Here is a 14,167-nt window from a genome sequence, read left to right on the forward strand (position 1 = left end):
TTATTAGTTCATTTGATCCACCTGTGTCTTGTTAATTATCCCATCACCTTGTTTAGTTCCTTTGTTAGTCTCTTGTATTTATATCCTGTGTTTGCCCTCACTCATCGTCCGTTCTCGTTTATGTTTACACGTGTGTATGCTGTCCTTACCCTGTTTGGAATTAAAGTATTGTTATAATCGTCTTCTTCGTCTTCGTTGTGCTTGGTACTACAACCACACGTAACACACATAATATTATTGATGTTTAATAATTGTTAATAAAATAACTGTACTAGTGTTAGTAGTATAATTTATTTATTGATAATAATAGTCATAAATAGATCAATGTTGTTATTATTATTATTTTATACCATCTATATTTTATACCATCAATCTTGTTACAGCTATTTGATATTTGATAGCTGTTTGAGAATAACTAGAGGTTTTCAGTGATGTGCTGTCATATTAAAATTTTTGTGTGGTTATATGTTCATATAGGTATGCTTATGCAAGGACTTTGCGCATAGCTGACGGCCCTGATGAGGTTCATTTGTCCTCCATTGCTCTCCTGGAGCTCAGAGACCAACGGAGAAGAGCCCAAGCTAAACTCTGATTCACCTTAAATCAGCCACACATGTATAAAATTCTCGATTATGTCCTGAAAATGTCTAAAGGCTATCTTAGAAAATCAGCTATTAGATTCCAAGTGACCTACTCAAACAGAAATAAGCAATGAATCATACTCTAAAAATTGCAGCTGCTAATCTATAATGAATGAGAAATGCATTATGGGATATCACAAGTATGTACATAACAGAAAATGTTTGGAAGTTCAAGTTGTGTTTTTAATTGAAATGTGACTGTACTTTAACACCAACATCTGCCTTACAAATCAAATTTAATGTAGATCAAATATTTTTTGTAAATTAATGTATATAATTTGTTTTTCATTTTATTTTTAATTCTGTAATCAAAAGTCCCTGTTTGCTAATTGGGAATACAGCTCATTATAGAGCACAGTTCATAGCACATTTTTGTTAACTATCAGCACTCTTCCTCTCATACACACAGACTTAAGCAGACAGGTGTGAAGAATGTGTGTGCTGAAATATTGCATGTCTTCAACTCTGTGTCATGGCTTCCACCCAGAATTTCTATCCCACTTCATCAGGTCTTGTTTAGACCTTTGTTAAAAGCCCTAGTGCAAATGTATGTGTTTGTTTATGAGTGTGTTATGTCAGTTGTCATAGTGCTCTGTCATAGAATGAATTACTTAGGCATTGGGCCGGTGCATTTTCTCAGTCCCTCCTTCAGAATTGGAATGAAATTATGGACAGGTGGGTTGGTAGTTTGGTTACTTATGGACACATGCACACACAGACAACAATGGGCCGTCTGTAGCTATAGATGAAGTCTGAGTGTTTTCTCTCTAATTGGGCATCAGCGATCTCTCTGCCAAAGTGCTCTGGCAGTCTGCAAGCATACTGGCTTTTGGCTGGTCTCGCTTAAACAGAGAAGCCTGCTCCACTTTTGCAGTGCACTTGGCCAAAAATCACCCACTTAGGTAGGAAATCATTCTTTGATCAGCATCTAAAGCTATAAACATAATAAAATACGCTGTGTACCATTACTCCCAGAAGGCAAAACCAGCCAATCGGATTAGAGCTTGCCAGATTGAGAAAGTGCTTTCCAGTATGTGCAATATGCATCAGACGGTCAGGAAACTGACATTTTTAAATATTAAACATCGTAAAATGTTTAACGATTAAATGCTATTTTATTTTATTTTTTCTCCAAATATTAATTTAAATCTTTAAAGTATGAAATAATCAGTTTTATGTAAAGTAGTTCAGACCATCCAAATTGAAGAAAGGTTATTTAATAAGGAATCTACAAAAGATTTTTAGATATATCTGTTAAAGCAGTGTATATAGACTTATATAACTTAGTACAGCATTGTTCTGAATCATATTAGAAAAAGATAATTAAACTATAAACTTTTTTTTTTAAATGAGTATTATGCAGGTTTTGAAGCTTAGTATGCTGCATAAATGTTCATATTAAAGTATTTTTTGTGTTTAATTCTGGGACCATCTAATTATTGTCATTAATAGTGATCACATTATCTGCACAACAGAGTCTATGCTCTTTAAGTACATCATCTCAGATTTAAATGAGTTAGAAAGTCAACAGGAAGTCCAGCAGAAGTAAGTGTGGGTCTGGTGCTTCAAAGAAGCTCTCATGAGCATGTATTATTCCTCACATTCTTCTTTCTCTTGGGTGCGCTTCTTCTAGACCTCTTCTTCACAGACTAAAATAGAGATAGAGCTGTACTTAGACACTTTGACACTGAATTGTTAGAAATGTGTGTATATTTTAGAGAACTCACCTTTAATGCAGCCCCTTTTGGATGGGACACATCCTCGAAGTGTCTATGAACACTTACTACCTATCGCAGAGATCCACAAAGTTTATTATTGTTTCAGCCTTTCGAAGTGGCCACATATTTAACATCTGTACAGTACCAAGATACAATGGTAGTAGATGATAATACCATTGTACCATGTTGATAAATTGCATTATTATTGGTCTTTTTAGTCTAATTTGGGTATATCATTACTTTGATCTGTTGTGATTTAAAATGTTATTGTGGCTGTCATGGATATGCACCTGTAGTGGGTTAGTTGCGTGGTTGTGGGAAAGAAGTGAGTAAGAGCCGATACGAGACCTGTGGGGCTTCTTCTTACTAGCATTCAAATGTCGCCTCGACCTGTCGGTCTAAAGCACAGAACAGAAAGTACATTTATTCTCTCTTGTTTTCTGCCCAGTGTACAAAATGTGTTTCTCTTCTGTTACATGAATGAGTTTCTTACCTGGATGAGTGTGTTAGGAGATCCTTTGACTGAGTAAGATCCAGGGCGTTGAGTGAGTTGAGCTTGTCTTCGCATCCTCACCTGCGAACAGAGAATAGATTTTGGCGAAAATTTGCCTTATGAAAAAAAAAAAAAAAAAAAAAATATATATATATATATATATATATATATATATATATATATATATATATATATATATATATATATATATATATATTTTATATATATATATATATTTTATATATATATATATATTTTATATATATATATATATTTTATATATATATATATATTTTATATATATATATATATATTATATATATATATATATATATTATTTCAGAAAATTATATTCTTTCTATTTCTATTCATCAAACAAACAATAAATAAAATTTGATCACGGTTTTCATAAAAATATTAAGGATCACAAATGTTTTTAACATTGATAATATTAAATTTAGTAAATTAAATTAAATTTCTTGAGCACAGAATCAGCATATTACAATGATTTCTGAAGGATCAAGTGACACTAAAGACTGGAGTAATGACTGTTGAAAGCTTTGCCATCACAGGAATAAATTACATTTTAAAATATATTAAAATAGTAAATATTTTAGTTTTTTAAAATAGTAGTTTTTTTAAATTGTAATACATTTTCACAATATTTCAATTTTTATTGTTTTTTTATCAAATAAATGAAGCCTTGGTGAACATAAGAGACTTTTCAAAAACATTAAAAATTTTACTGACCCCAAACTTGTAAACTAAAAATGCCACAGACTCACCAGAGAAGAGAAGGGCTCTTCTTCAATCTATGAAAGGACATGAAGGAGGATTATTATTGGGATATGAATTATTTTAACAGCAACTTATTGATCCAAGCTATTGTTTATCTGGCCTCCACAGTTGGTTTTTAAAGATGGCAGTCTTTGGAGATTTATTGTGTTCGTTTAGAAAACAATCCACAATAGTGACCGTTTGAGCTAGACAGTTGGTCTATTTAACTTTCTCTTGAGTCTGTATATTACTAAATAAATATTGATCAAAGCTCTGATAGTTGCCCACTATATGATATATTGCTTCTCAGTGCACTTATACCATTATACTGTATATGCTTTGTCTTCACGACCAAGCCACTATTTAGTTTTATTAAATTATTTATTTGTTCTCAATTTCAAAATTTCTTTAAAGTTACTAAAAAAAATTATAATCTCTCCCAGCACCCTTTTCCTCCATTTCATTCCTCCCTTTCTGCCTCAATATCTTAAAATGTACTGCATTCATTTAAACTATAATTCATTTATACATGAAAGAAGCACAGCGTTTATGATGTTTCTTTCATTGTTAACCAGCCACATCTAGCAGAGATCAGCACATAGTTCACTAGAAATTACTGTTTCGGAAAGCCAAGAAAAAGAAATTATTGTTTTCCAAGTACTGTTGAACTATGAAAATGTGTCTGAACCTACCAAATTGAAGCTGAAGTGCAATCTTAGAGTGTACATGTGTGTTTGTGTGATAGTTCACACACAGGTGTGAATTCATGTCTGTATGTTAACTCTGGAAATGAGACAGAGGAAATGGAAAACTTAGTAAGTGGAAAGTCAAGTAGCACTCTGGCACGTTGAAATGCCATGGAAAGTTGGAGACGTTTGTTATTTTCAGGGTATTTTGGGATGACAGACTATTGAGTCACAGCTCTTCAGACTTCACAGTAGCAAAGAGTGAAATGACATCTGTCTCTGTGGTTCTGACCCTTCAAACACATCTGGTCAGTGTCTTCACTGCCTCCTTTAATATCTAAAAATACTCACAATGCCTCATGGCCAGTATAATTGCCCTATTCTCTTGCTTTGCCATTGTGACGCAAAACCAAGCTGGAATGGAAACTTGTGGTTTAGCATCCCAAGGCTTTTACTGTAGTCCAGTTTAGACCACAAACTACAAATTGAGTCTTGTTTCTTATAGTGAGTTCAGTGATTTGCCTGAAATTAACTTGAACACAGATATATTTTGATGTAACGTGTTATTATTGTGCTGTTACTATGTAAATAATGTGTTATAGTTATGTGATTACACAAGTAAACCCAACTGTACAAGTATCGCTAAACAGTTAGCTTAGGTGAAAAAAACACTATATGCAAACTGTGATGAAAAGTACTTATGATGCTTTTACTTCCCAAATGGAGCGTTTTGCATTCTCCAGCCATGCAAGATCTCAAACCAAACCTTACCTTGACCTCTGTAACCTGTGTGCCGGCACAATCCACACTTCTGCCTGTGCAGTCCAGAGCATGTGTAAGCAGACAACCCTGAAGACAAAGCAGACAGACCCACAGCATTGTGGCCATAGCTGCAAGGGCGTGTTAGTGTGTTAAGAGACCGTTGGCTCTGTGGAGCTGCCTCTCTTAGTGCAATAGTTTTATACTCCCATTCCTAATGTAGACCAGATGGAGATGAGAGAGAAAAGACCATGCCAACCACACGCACACACATACACATACATCCGCAGTTGTCTACATAGCAGAGAAACCTCGGACATATTCAAGCAGTTAGAAGAACAGAAACCCAAAAGCATGAACCACAGAAAACACACATTCTTAAATATACACACTAGCAAATAGATTGGTTACAATATATCTAGACCAAGAATACAGAGAAAGTTTGTTGTAACTGAAAAGTAAAATAGGCTAACTTTTGTTCCAAAAGTTTTTAAAGAGATGGAGGATTTGTGGAGTTGTTTGGGGGAAAACCTTCTTTCTGTGGTCACATAATAATCACATTCCAGCCTCTGAGGAACATAGCGAGGATGCTTTGAAGTTACTGTGTCCTTATATGAGAAAAGGCATGTTTAAAGGGTTTACACAATATCGAATACAGATAAAAGAACTACAAAGCTGTTAAATAAACAAGACACATGGACATATGCACACTTACAGATACACATTAAGTTAAATCTCAGACCCATAGAGGACATGGTATGGCAAAGGCAAACATCCAGTCCCAGGGCTGAAGAGACAGCCAGGAAACTGGTTTGGCAGCTTCCAGAATTTCAGATTTACTTCTAAAAAAAACCTTGCTCTCCCCACCCCCACCTTTCTCTCTCTCTCTCTCTCTCTCTCTCTCTATCACACACTTTGACTGTAGTATGTTTTAGAAACCTCTCTTATATACTGTAGGTAAAGCTAATTGTTCTTGTAACTTGAGATTGACTATTATTTTAGTCATGGGCACTATAGAGAATTAGATGATGTGCAATATTTACATTTCCTTAAAGAAATATTTTGGGTTCAATACAAGTATGGCATAATGATGATTGCCTCAAAATTAATGTCCACTTTCTTTATTAAAAAAAAAGAAAGAAAATAAAAAATCTGGGTTGTGGTGAGGCATTTACAATGGAACTGAATGTTTAAAAACTTTTATTGTGATTGTAGTGTGAAACATTGCTTAATGAAGGGCAAGTTGAAATGTTGTTTGTGGTAATCAACATTGACACAAATTCTGTTGATTGAGTTTAACATTTTTTTTAGAACCCCAATTATTCCATTAAGACAAGTAAGTGATTGCGAAGATGTTGCTATGCAGTTGCTAGGGTTTAGGTTTCTAGGCAGTTTCTAAGTGATTTCTATTGTGTTATGGATGTCTAGGCGATTACTTACTGCTCCAATTAAAAAGAGCAAACCCCCAGGTCTCTGTGATTGTAATCTTTATATATTGTAATGTAAATGGATTTTTTATATATTTAATCATCTGCCAAGAGAAGTCGTCTTGTATATTTATCTTAAAAGAAAAATGATAGCATGCATCTAAAAACAGAGAAGGAAAACATCCCAATGAGTTGCAGTATAAATGCACACTAGTTGGCATCTCATCCCTCACAGGAGGGCGTTTGAGTTTTGACAGAAGCGATTAAACATTGAGAATATTCTCAGCACTTTCTGCATAGTCATCTGCCTGATGGATCTGCTGACTGCAGAGAATGAAAGGAAGCAGCTCTGTTTCATTTAAATTCGTGAATTTTTAGTTTCTGATTCTGAACAAAGAGACTGCTTTCCCCAAACAGCCATTAGTTTTTGTGCTGGTATGACAAGTGATTTTAAATGAAGAAAAATGATTAACAATGCATAAAAGTCATTAAAGACATGAGTTTTAAATTTGTCTAGGAAATGAGTTTTGCTTAAATGCAGTAGCTGGTAAAAATAGATTCATCATTATTTGATTTGTATGCTATAAATTTGCACCATGAATCATAATTTACCCTTTTGAGTGACTTTGAAGAACTTATTCATAAGCCTTAGTCAAATGATCACTTGCTGAACATCTCATTCATGTTTCTTCATGAGATTATATAAAAAAAACATATATTAACGCAGATGTTTTACTAACTGAAGTGACATTCTGTCAAGCTGAGTGAGCTTAACATTCTATACATTGCAACATTCTTGTGGTGCACCACAGAATAACACAAACTCAGACACACTGACAGAATAATAATTCAAGTGGGCAGGCTTGCAAACTCTATTGGTTTCCGCTCGTCATACAGCTTTGGACATTAACCTAAGAAAACATTTATATAATAAATTAAATTGAACTGCATTCTTCATACATGCTCTCAATATTAAATGTAACTTCTGCCTTTCAGCAAAGACCTCCTGATGTTTTAACTGCAATTAAGGCATTTCTCTTTTTATATATTTTATAAGCCTGTTTAGTGCATTGTGATAACCCAAGGTCTAACATAAGCCGCCCCCAAGCAGATGTAATATCACAGAACACAAAAGTAATAGTTATTTACACTTTAAACCCAAATTAATAAGCAGCATGTGGATTACAATATCAATACAATAATATTCATGGAGATTAAAAAAAAAAAAAAAAAGGTCCCTTTTGGAGTGTGACTTTAGGTGTTGCCTTGCTCTCTATGAGTATATATGGGATGTGCCTGACCAACAAACATGATCCATGGATGTCCCACAATGCAACTTGCTGGACTTAAAGGAATTGCTGCTAATGTCTTGGTGCCAGAAATCACAGGACAAGTTCAGAGGTCTTATGCCTTGACACATTAGAGATATTTTGGCAGTACAAGGGTGACCTACACAATATTAGGTTATTTTAATGTTGTGGCTGATCAGTTTATGTGTATAATGTGATGTACTTCAGTTTTGTCTTATAATGATCCTAATGTAGACCCTTCAGTTGATTGCGCAACTTCAGTTTGTGCATCTAAATATGGTTTTGACTAACTTGTAATCAGCATTCATGAATAAAGAAACATTGTTTAAAGCTCTATTGAACTGTTCATTATGTAATGCAGAATGCAGACCTGTCAGACTTTGGAATTATCAAACAGCATACAAGCAAAGGAACATAATTATTGGTGCAGAAGTCCTGACGTGAAGCCAACAATCCTATCTTATAGGCAGGAAGACAGGTGTTACCATGCCTCATCTGTACTACAGCTACTGACAACCTTTAAACACAAGGGGAAAAAGCACAGTGAACGTTAGGGGTATGGTAATAATATGTCTGCTGTGACTTTCTAATAACTTACAAAATAGTCTATAAAATAGAGTGAAATTTGACTATTTCTATAATGGAATATATTTATTACAAAGGAGAAGCAGTACACCTCACCACTACTTGCCACCTCAACCAAAGAGATCAGCAGTAGATTGTGCTGTGTGAAAAATATTTCAGCAATCTGTCTTTAGCTGTAAAATAAACTATAATTATGCCACAATTTTACTACAGAGAGGCAAACATGGCATGTATCTTCCTAATATCTTGCTTAATGTGCTTTTTGAAAGACCACCAATCTAGTTGAAAAAGCTATTGTCTGTCAGGGTATAATAGATTTCAGTCATATTTTGCAATCAAAGAGAAGCATGGTGAAATCTCAGCTATTGTTTACTGTTTTATACCCATAAAATCTGCTGTAAATGTTTTCTGCACCAAATGGAATTGTGAAAATAGGTTCATTTTAACAGGAAAATGTAAACAAAGTTCCTGTCACAATGTCACACTGTTACAAAGTCTGCAGAGTTTTTTATGATATTCTGGTGCCTGGCTTCGATAAAACTGTTTAGACTTTTGAGTTATATTAGCTGTGCAATCTTTATAGTAATTTGGTATTTACAATGTGGTTTCATCTCTGGTTTCTGTGCCCCTTGTACTGTTTATTGCATGGGGTCCACCTCGGTCTGAGCCCCAGGAACCAGGAATCATTCTCAGCTCACCCACGAACCCCTCCTTTCTTCTGGTGTAAATGGAATTGAAATGTCTGTTGTTCTAAATGAGGTGACAAATGTGTTGTGTGTTTGACGAATAGCTGCAGTTTTTTTTGCATTGTGACTGTGCATCTCAAAGTGCAATTTTCAGAGAGAATAAAAAAGCAATTGAACATAAATCAGTTGTTTTGCAGCAGATATTTGTTCTCTCTCTCTCTGTGTGTGTGTAGGTCTGAATCATTTTAATGCAAGGTGAGTTTATACTGATGGAAATGATGAGCCCCCCAGAATATATAAATTTAAAGCTTCAGTATTCAGCTGTGTCAGGGGCTGGCATTACCTCCCCGAGCTAAAAATGGACTCATCCATCTTCTTTACTGCACTGACAGTAATGGGAAAGAATAGGGTAGGTGAGCTAGCAGGGAAGAGGTGTGTTTTCAGACATTTTATTTGTCTTGCAGAAACTACACTTGGTTACTTTTAAAGTTTACCTTCCTCTTCTGTCTTTCTTTAGAGGATTGATGAGAAGAATTTTGGTAGATAGAAGTTCTATGACACACTATTTAACTTATTAACCTAAGTTTATATATATCTTGAGAGAAACTGTTGAAAAGCAACATATGTCTTAATATGACCTTTTGAAGTTCCATATGATGTCAGACTTTAACAATTTTAATTTTAATATAATATAATTAAATCATCTTTTAAAGTTCCATATTAAACAAAGATAACAACAGGCAAAAACAGAGAGAAGCTGCGTTCCATTCGACAGGGTCCCTACGCAGTGTTCACTGCTCCCTACTCCCTGAGCACGGTATATCCGTTGAAGTGGACTTCGCTGACAATAATCAATCATTTGGAACACACTACAAACGTCATCAAAGAAAGTCAACGACGGTGTTGCGCAGATTATGATATAACAAATAAATAGATATTATAATTTACTTTCAAATTTAAAATGGACTCTTAACAGATTTGAAGCTGTAGCCTCTCATGCCATATAAAAATAAATTCTCATTTTGGTTAACTTTATAAATGTATTCTTAATCCACCGTCTGGGTCTCATCTTGTGCACTTTCTTTTCCACGCGCAGCCACATAGTAAACACTTCTGAGGTAAATAAAGTAAAATAAAAAATGACAGAGCCTCAGCTGCTTTTCAACACTTTTACTTTGTCATGCCTATTCATACAATAAAATATGCAAATACACTCATCGCCATAACCATTCATACTTTCGTTTGTATAATAATAACAAAATGTATGAATACTCAAAATTCAAATGTAAATTCCTCCATCGGAGAGCCGTTAAAAAACTCTTTCAACGGCTCTGCTCCATCGTAGCTCTGACTGGTGACGCGGTGCGCAATGACAGTTGGGTGATTTTACCTCTCTACTTCCTGTGAAGTGATGTATCGATGTTCCCTTATTCCCTATGCCGTTCACAGTGCCCTTCGAACTGAACATGTTCACTCCCTTCGGAATGGAATCTTACTTAAGATGGCGAAATACCCTGTGAAGTCCACTTCGCAGTCCACTTACGGTTGAATGGAACGCACCTAGAGAGTTTGCAGGAAAAAATAACTATAACAGTTATACAAACCAATGTAAAGACAGTAAACACGAAAACATGATGCTTGGCTTGTTTGAATGACATTGATGACATCAAAGTACCGCAAGAGCGTTTGGAGAGTATACTACTGATACATTGATGTTCATTATTGATTATGTTCATTACGCTCTTCAGAAACTGGCCTTTTTAATCGTCCCACAAACCCGTTTAAAATCTATGGGTGATAGGGCATTTTCTTCAGTCGCTCCAAGACTTTGGAATTCCTTGCCTGCTCGGATTAGGTGTCCCTTAGTGTTTTTAAATCCTCCCTTAAAGCTTATTTCTTTAGGGTAGCTTTTACTTGATTACAGTGGTGGTCAGAATTATTGGCACCCTTGGTAAATATGATCAAAGATGACTGTAAAAATAAATCTGCATTGTTTATCCTTTTGATCTTTAATTAATAAAGTTAGCAAAAATCTAACCTTTCATTGAAGGAAAAGAATTGAAAGTAGGGGGGAAATCACATTATGAAATAAATGGTTTTTCTCTAAAACACGTTGGCCATAATTGTTGGCACCCTTAGAATTTGTTATAAGTAAAATATCTCTGAAGTATATTCCTATTCATATTTACATTTTTTAGCACACCATGGTGACTTGGAGCATGAAATTGTCCAGCCATGACTTCCTGTTCCACAGCAGTATAAACATGAGGAAACACAAAGACCAAATTCCCCTAATCATTCCTCACAATGAGTAAAACCAAAGAATATAGTTCTGATGTGCAGCAAAAGATTGTTGAGCTTCACAAAATAGAAAATGGCTGTAAGAAAATAGCTAAAGCACTGAAAATCCCCATTTCCACTATCAGGGCAATAATTAAGAAGTTCCAATCAACTAAAGATGTTACAAATCTGCCTGGAAGAGGACATGTGTCTAAATCATCCTAATGCGAGGTGAGAAGGAAAGTTTGAGTGGCCGAAGACTCTCTAAGGATCACAGCTGGAGAATTGCAGAGATTAGTTGAGTCTTGAGTTTCAGAAAGCCTAAAAAAATAATCAAACAGCACCTACATCACCAAAAGTTGTTCGGGAGGGTTTCAAGAAAAGTACTCTGCTCTCATCCAGAAACAATCTCCAGCATATTCAGTTGTCAGACAGTCTATGAGTTCCCCATATCAGTTGTAGAAGACATTGAGAGGAAAACCAACGAGCATCTGCGGAGATGGTTGGGGATTCCCCCAAGCTTCTCTTCAGTGGGCCTATACATCCGTTCAGGACAGCTGCAGCTCCTTCTGTCATCTGTTGTGGAGGAATTTAAGGTGGCAAAATGCAGAATCGCCCTAAGTCTGAGAGACTCCAAAGACGGCCGGGGTAGGCAAGCAGGCATTACAATAAGATCTGGCCATAAATGGGCAGTCAACACAGCCATCGAACAGGCAGAAAGCTCATTGAAGTTGCGAGACATCATTGGCAAACCCCTGCATAAGACATCAAGGCCTGGGGTCGACACATTTCCAACAGTTTGGGAACGCAAGCACAGTGGTCAGGTGAGGTATAGTCCAGTCAGAAATACAGGCTCAAGAGGAACAGAGGCGTTTGTCCAGAGCAGTGGAACAAGCTTCCCAGGGAGCATGGACAAAATGGGATCTGCCTAAACGTAAGATTACATGGGAAAAATTGTGGAGATTGGAGCCATACCGCATCTCCTTCCTGCTGCGCTTCCTTCACCATCTCATCTGTGTACGACACCCTTCCTTCACCATCTCATCTGCACACATGGGGGCTGAGAGACGACCCATACTGCAAGCTCTGCGGTCAAATGGGGACACCGGCACATATACTGTCAGGGTGCAAAACATCTTTAACCCAAGGACGCTATAGGTGGCGCCACGACAAGGTACTCTTGTCCCTCGCTGACACAATAGAGTGAGAGAGGTGCAAGAAAAGGCCAAGTGGCACAGGTGAGGGGAAAACTATCACCTTTATCAAGGAGGGATCTAGGCCCTTCGCAACTAATGCATCAGCAAAACCCAATCTGCTGCAGGCCACAAACTCTTGGGAAATGAGAGTTGATGTCGGAAGGAGGCTGCAGTTCCCGGTGGTCCACACAGCTCTTCGCCCGGATATCGTTCTGTGGTCAGACAAAGATCGTAAAATCATCCTAGTTGAACTGACCGTGCCATGGGAGGAGGGCTGTGAGGAGGCACATGAGAGAAAAGCCTTGAAATATCAGCCGTTAATCCAAGAGTGCAAAAACAAGGGGTGGCAGGCATGTTTGTTCCCTGTGGAAATAGGTTGTAGAGGCTTTCCTGCCAAATCAGCATGGCGGTTGCTGTCAGCTTTAAGCATGGATGAAAGGAGCAAGAAGCATGCGACTCATAGGTTGGTACAGGAGGCTGAACGAGCTTCATTTTGGAAATGGAGTAAGAGAGAGGAAGAAAGCTGGAAGCCAGGTGCAGATGGGCAGTGATTTGGCCACCACTGCCGACCCACCAACTGGAGAGTGTTGTACCAAGTGGGTACCACCTGATGACATCTGTTGCTGGCAGAAAGCTATGGTTACCTAAACTGGTAACCGAAGAAAGCACCCAACAAGTGTATTTACAATACAATACATAACATCTGTTTAACTTATAACATAAAAGTAAGGTTAATAATATAACTTAGAGAACAAAATTTTCAGTTTTACTCAAATTAGGGTGATGCAAAAATGAGTACACTCCACTGAAAGTCTCTGGAGCAAAGCTAAATTTTAGACTACAAATGTCTAGAATTCAAGAATTCAAATACAGGTGAGTCTAATTATTCATTACACAGGTGTCCAGCAGACAGTTGACTATAAAGGGGTGTTAAAACCCTTTCCCATTTCATGCTATCAGCAATGGCACCACATGGAAGAGAAATGTCACAAGACCTGAGAAAGAAAATAATTTCTTTACACCAGAAAGGTGAAGGCTACAAGAAGATCAGCAAAGCTTTACTTATCAGTCAGAATACTGATACTAGTAAAAGTGGTGCAAAAACTTTAAAAAGATGGAACTGCCACCATCTCAGAGACGTCCAGGTTAACACCTTGACAGGAGCGTCTTCTGATGAGAAGGGTTGAAGATAATCAATGCAATGCAAGTTCACTGCAGTTATCTAAAGAAGTAGAAAGCCAAACTGGGGTGACTATTTCCCATGACACAATATGGCGTACACTGCAAAGGATTGGCACGCATGGGTGCTGTCCACGAAAGAAGTCTTTCCTAAAGCCCAGGCACAAAAAAGCCCGCCTAGAGTTTGCCAGGGCCCATGCCGACAAAGATGAAGTCTACTGAGACTCTGTACTTTGGAGTGATGAGACCAAGATAATTGTTTTTGGAACTGATCGCTTCAAAACTGTATGGCGTCGCAAAGGTGAGGAATACAAAGAAAAATGCATGGTGCCTACAGTGAAACATGGTGGTGGCAGTGTCCTTATTTGGGGCTGCATGAGTGCTGCTGGTGTTGGGGAGCTGCATTTCATTGATGGCATCATGAACTCAT

At 36.9% G+C, this 14,167-nt stretch overlaps 2 protein-coding genes across 7 annotated transcripts in view; one reads left to right on the plus strand and one right to left on the minus strand.

Moving 5' to 3' along the window:
• The window catches only part of acad11 (acyl-CoA dehydrogenase family, member 11), a 133,747-nt gene extending 131,607 nt beyond the window's left edge, over nt 1-2,140 (plus strand). Inside the window, exon 19 of one of the 5 annotated variants that reach the window (XM_067377179.1) lies at nt 478-2,126. In XM_067377179.1, coding sequence (XP_067233280.1) covers nt 478-592 — 115 coding nt within the window. In that variant the 3' untranslated portion in view covers nt 593-2,126. Of the gene's footprint in view, nt 1-477 lie in introns of all 5 variants that reach the window. The other 4 variants (XM_067377178.1, XM_067377177.1, XM_067377181.1 and 1 more) reach the window with 4 other exon arrangements.
• Nucleotides 2,141-2,159: 19 nt separating this feature from the next.
• Nucleotides 2,160-8,107, minus strand: si:dkey-12l12.1 (uncharacterized). Of its 2 annotated transcripts, XM_067377191.1 has the most exons (6): nt 5,087-8,107; nt 3,638-3,664; nt 2,853-2,933; nt 2,650-2,757; nt 2,369-2,428; nt 2,160-2,290 (listed from the first exon to the last, which is right to left on the minus strand). In XM_067377191.1, exons 1-6 carry the CDS (start codon nt 5,201-5,203, stop codon nt 2,219-2,221), a joined length of 465 nt encoding a protein of 154 aa, XP_067233292.1. In that variant the 5' UTR covers nt 5,204-8,107; the 3' UTR covers nt 2,160-2,218. The 2 variants fall into 2 exon arrangements, with proteins under 2 accessions (XP_067233292.1, XP_067233291.1); XM_067377190.1 differs by lacking the exon at nt 2,160-2,290 and having other exon boundaries at nt 2,291-2,428.
• Between the last annotated feature and the right edge of the window lie 6,060 nt (nt 8,108-14,167).

This window comes from Chanodichthys erythropterus, chromosome 23 (assembly GCF_024489055.1).
Source record: "Chanodichthys erythropterus isolate Z2021 chromosome 23, ASM2448905v1, whole genome shotgun sequence".
Lineage (NCBI taxonomy): Eukaryota > Metazoa > Chordata > Actinopteri > Cypriniformes > Xenocyprididae > Chanodichthys > Chanodichthys erythropterus.

Excerpts from the sequence above, each read along its gene's own strand:
- si:dkey-12l12.1 (XM_067377190.1), bottom strand. The coding sequence starts at position 5,203 with ATGGCCACAATGCTGTGGGTCTGTCTGCTTTGTCTTCAGGGTTGTCTG. Across the intron at positions 2,758-2,852 it reads CTCCTAACACACTCATCCAG|ACCGACAGGTCGAGGCGACA; the intron begins GTAAGAAACTCA and ends TCTGTGCTTTAG. Across the intron at positions 2,429-2,649 it reads ACGCAACTAACCCACTACAG|GTAGTAAGTGTTCATAGACA; the intron begins GTGCATATCCAT and ends TCTCTGCGATAG.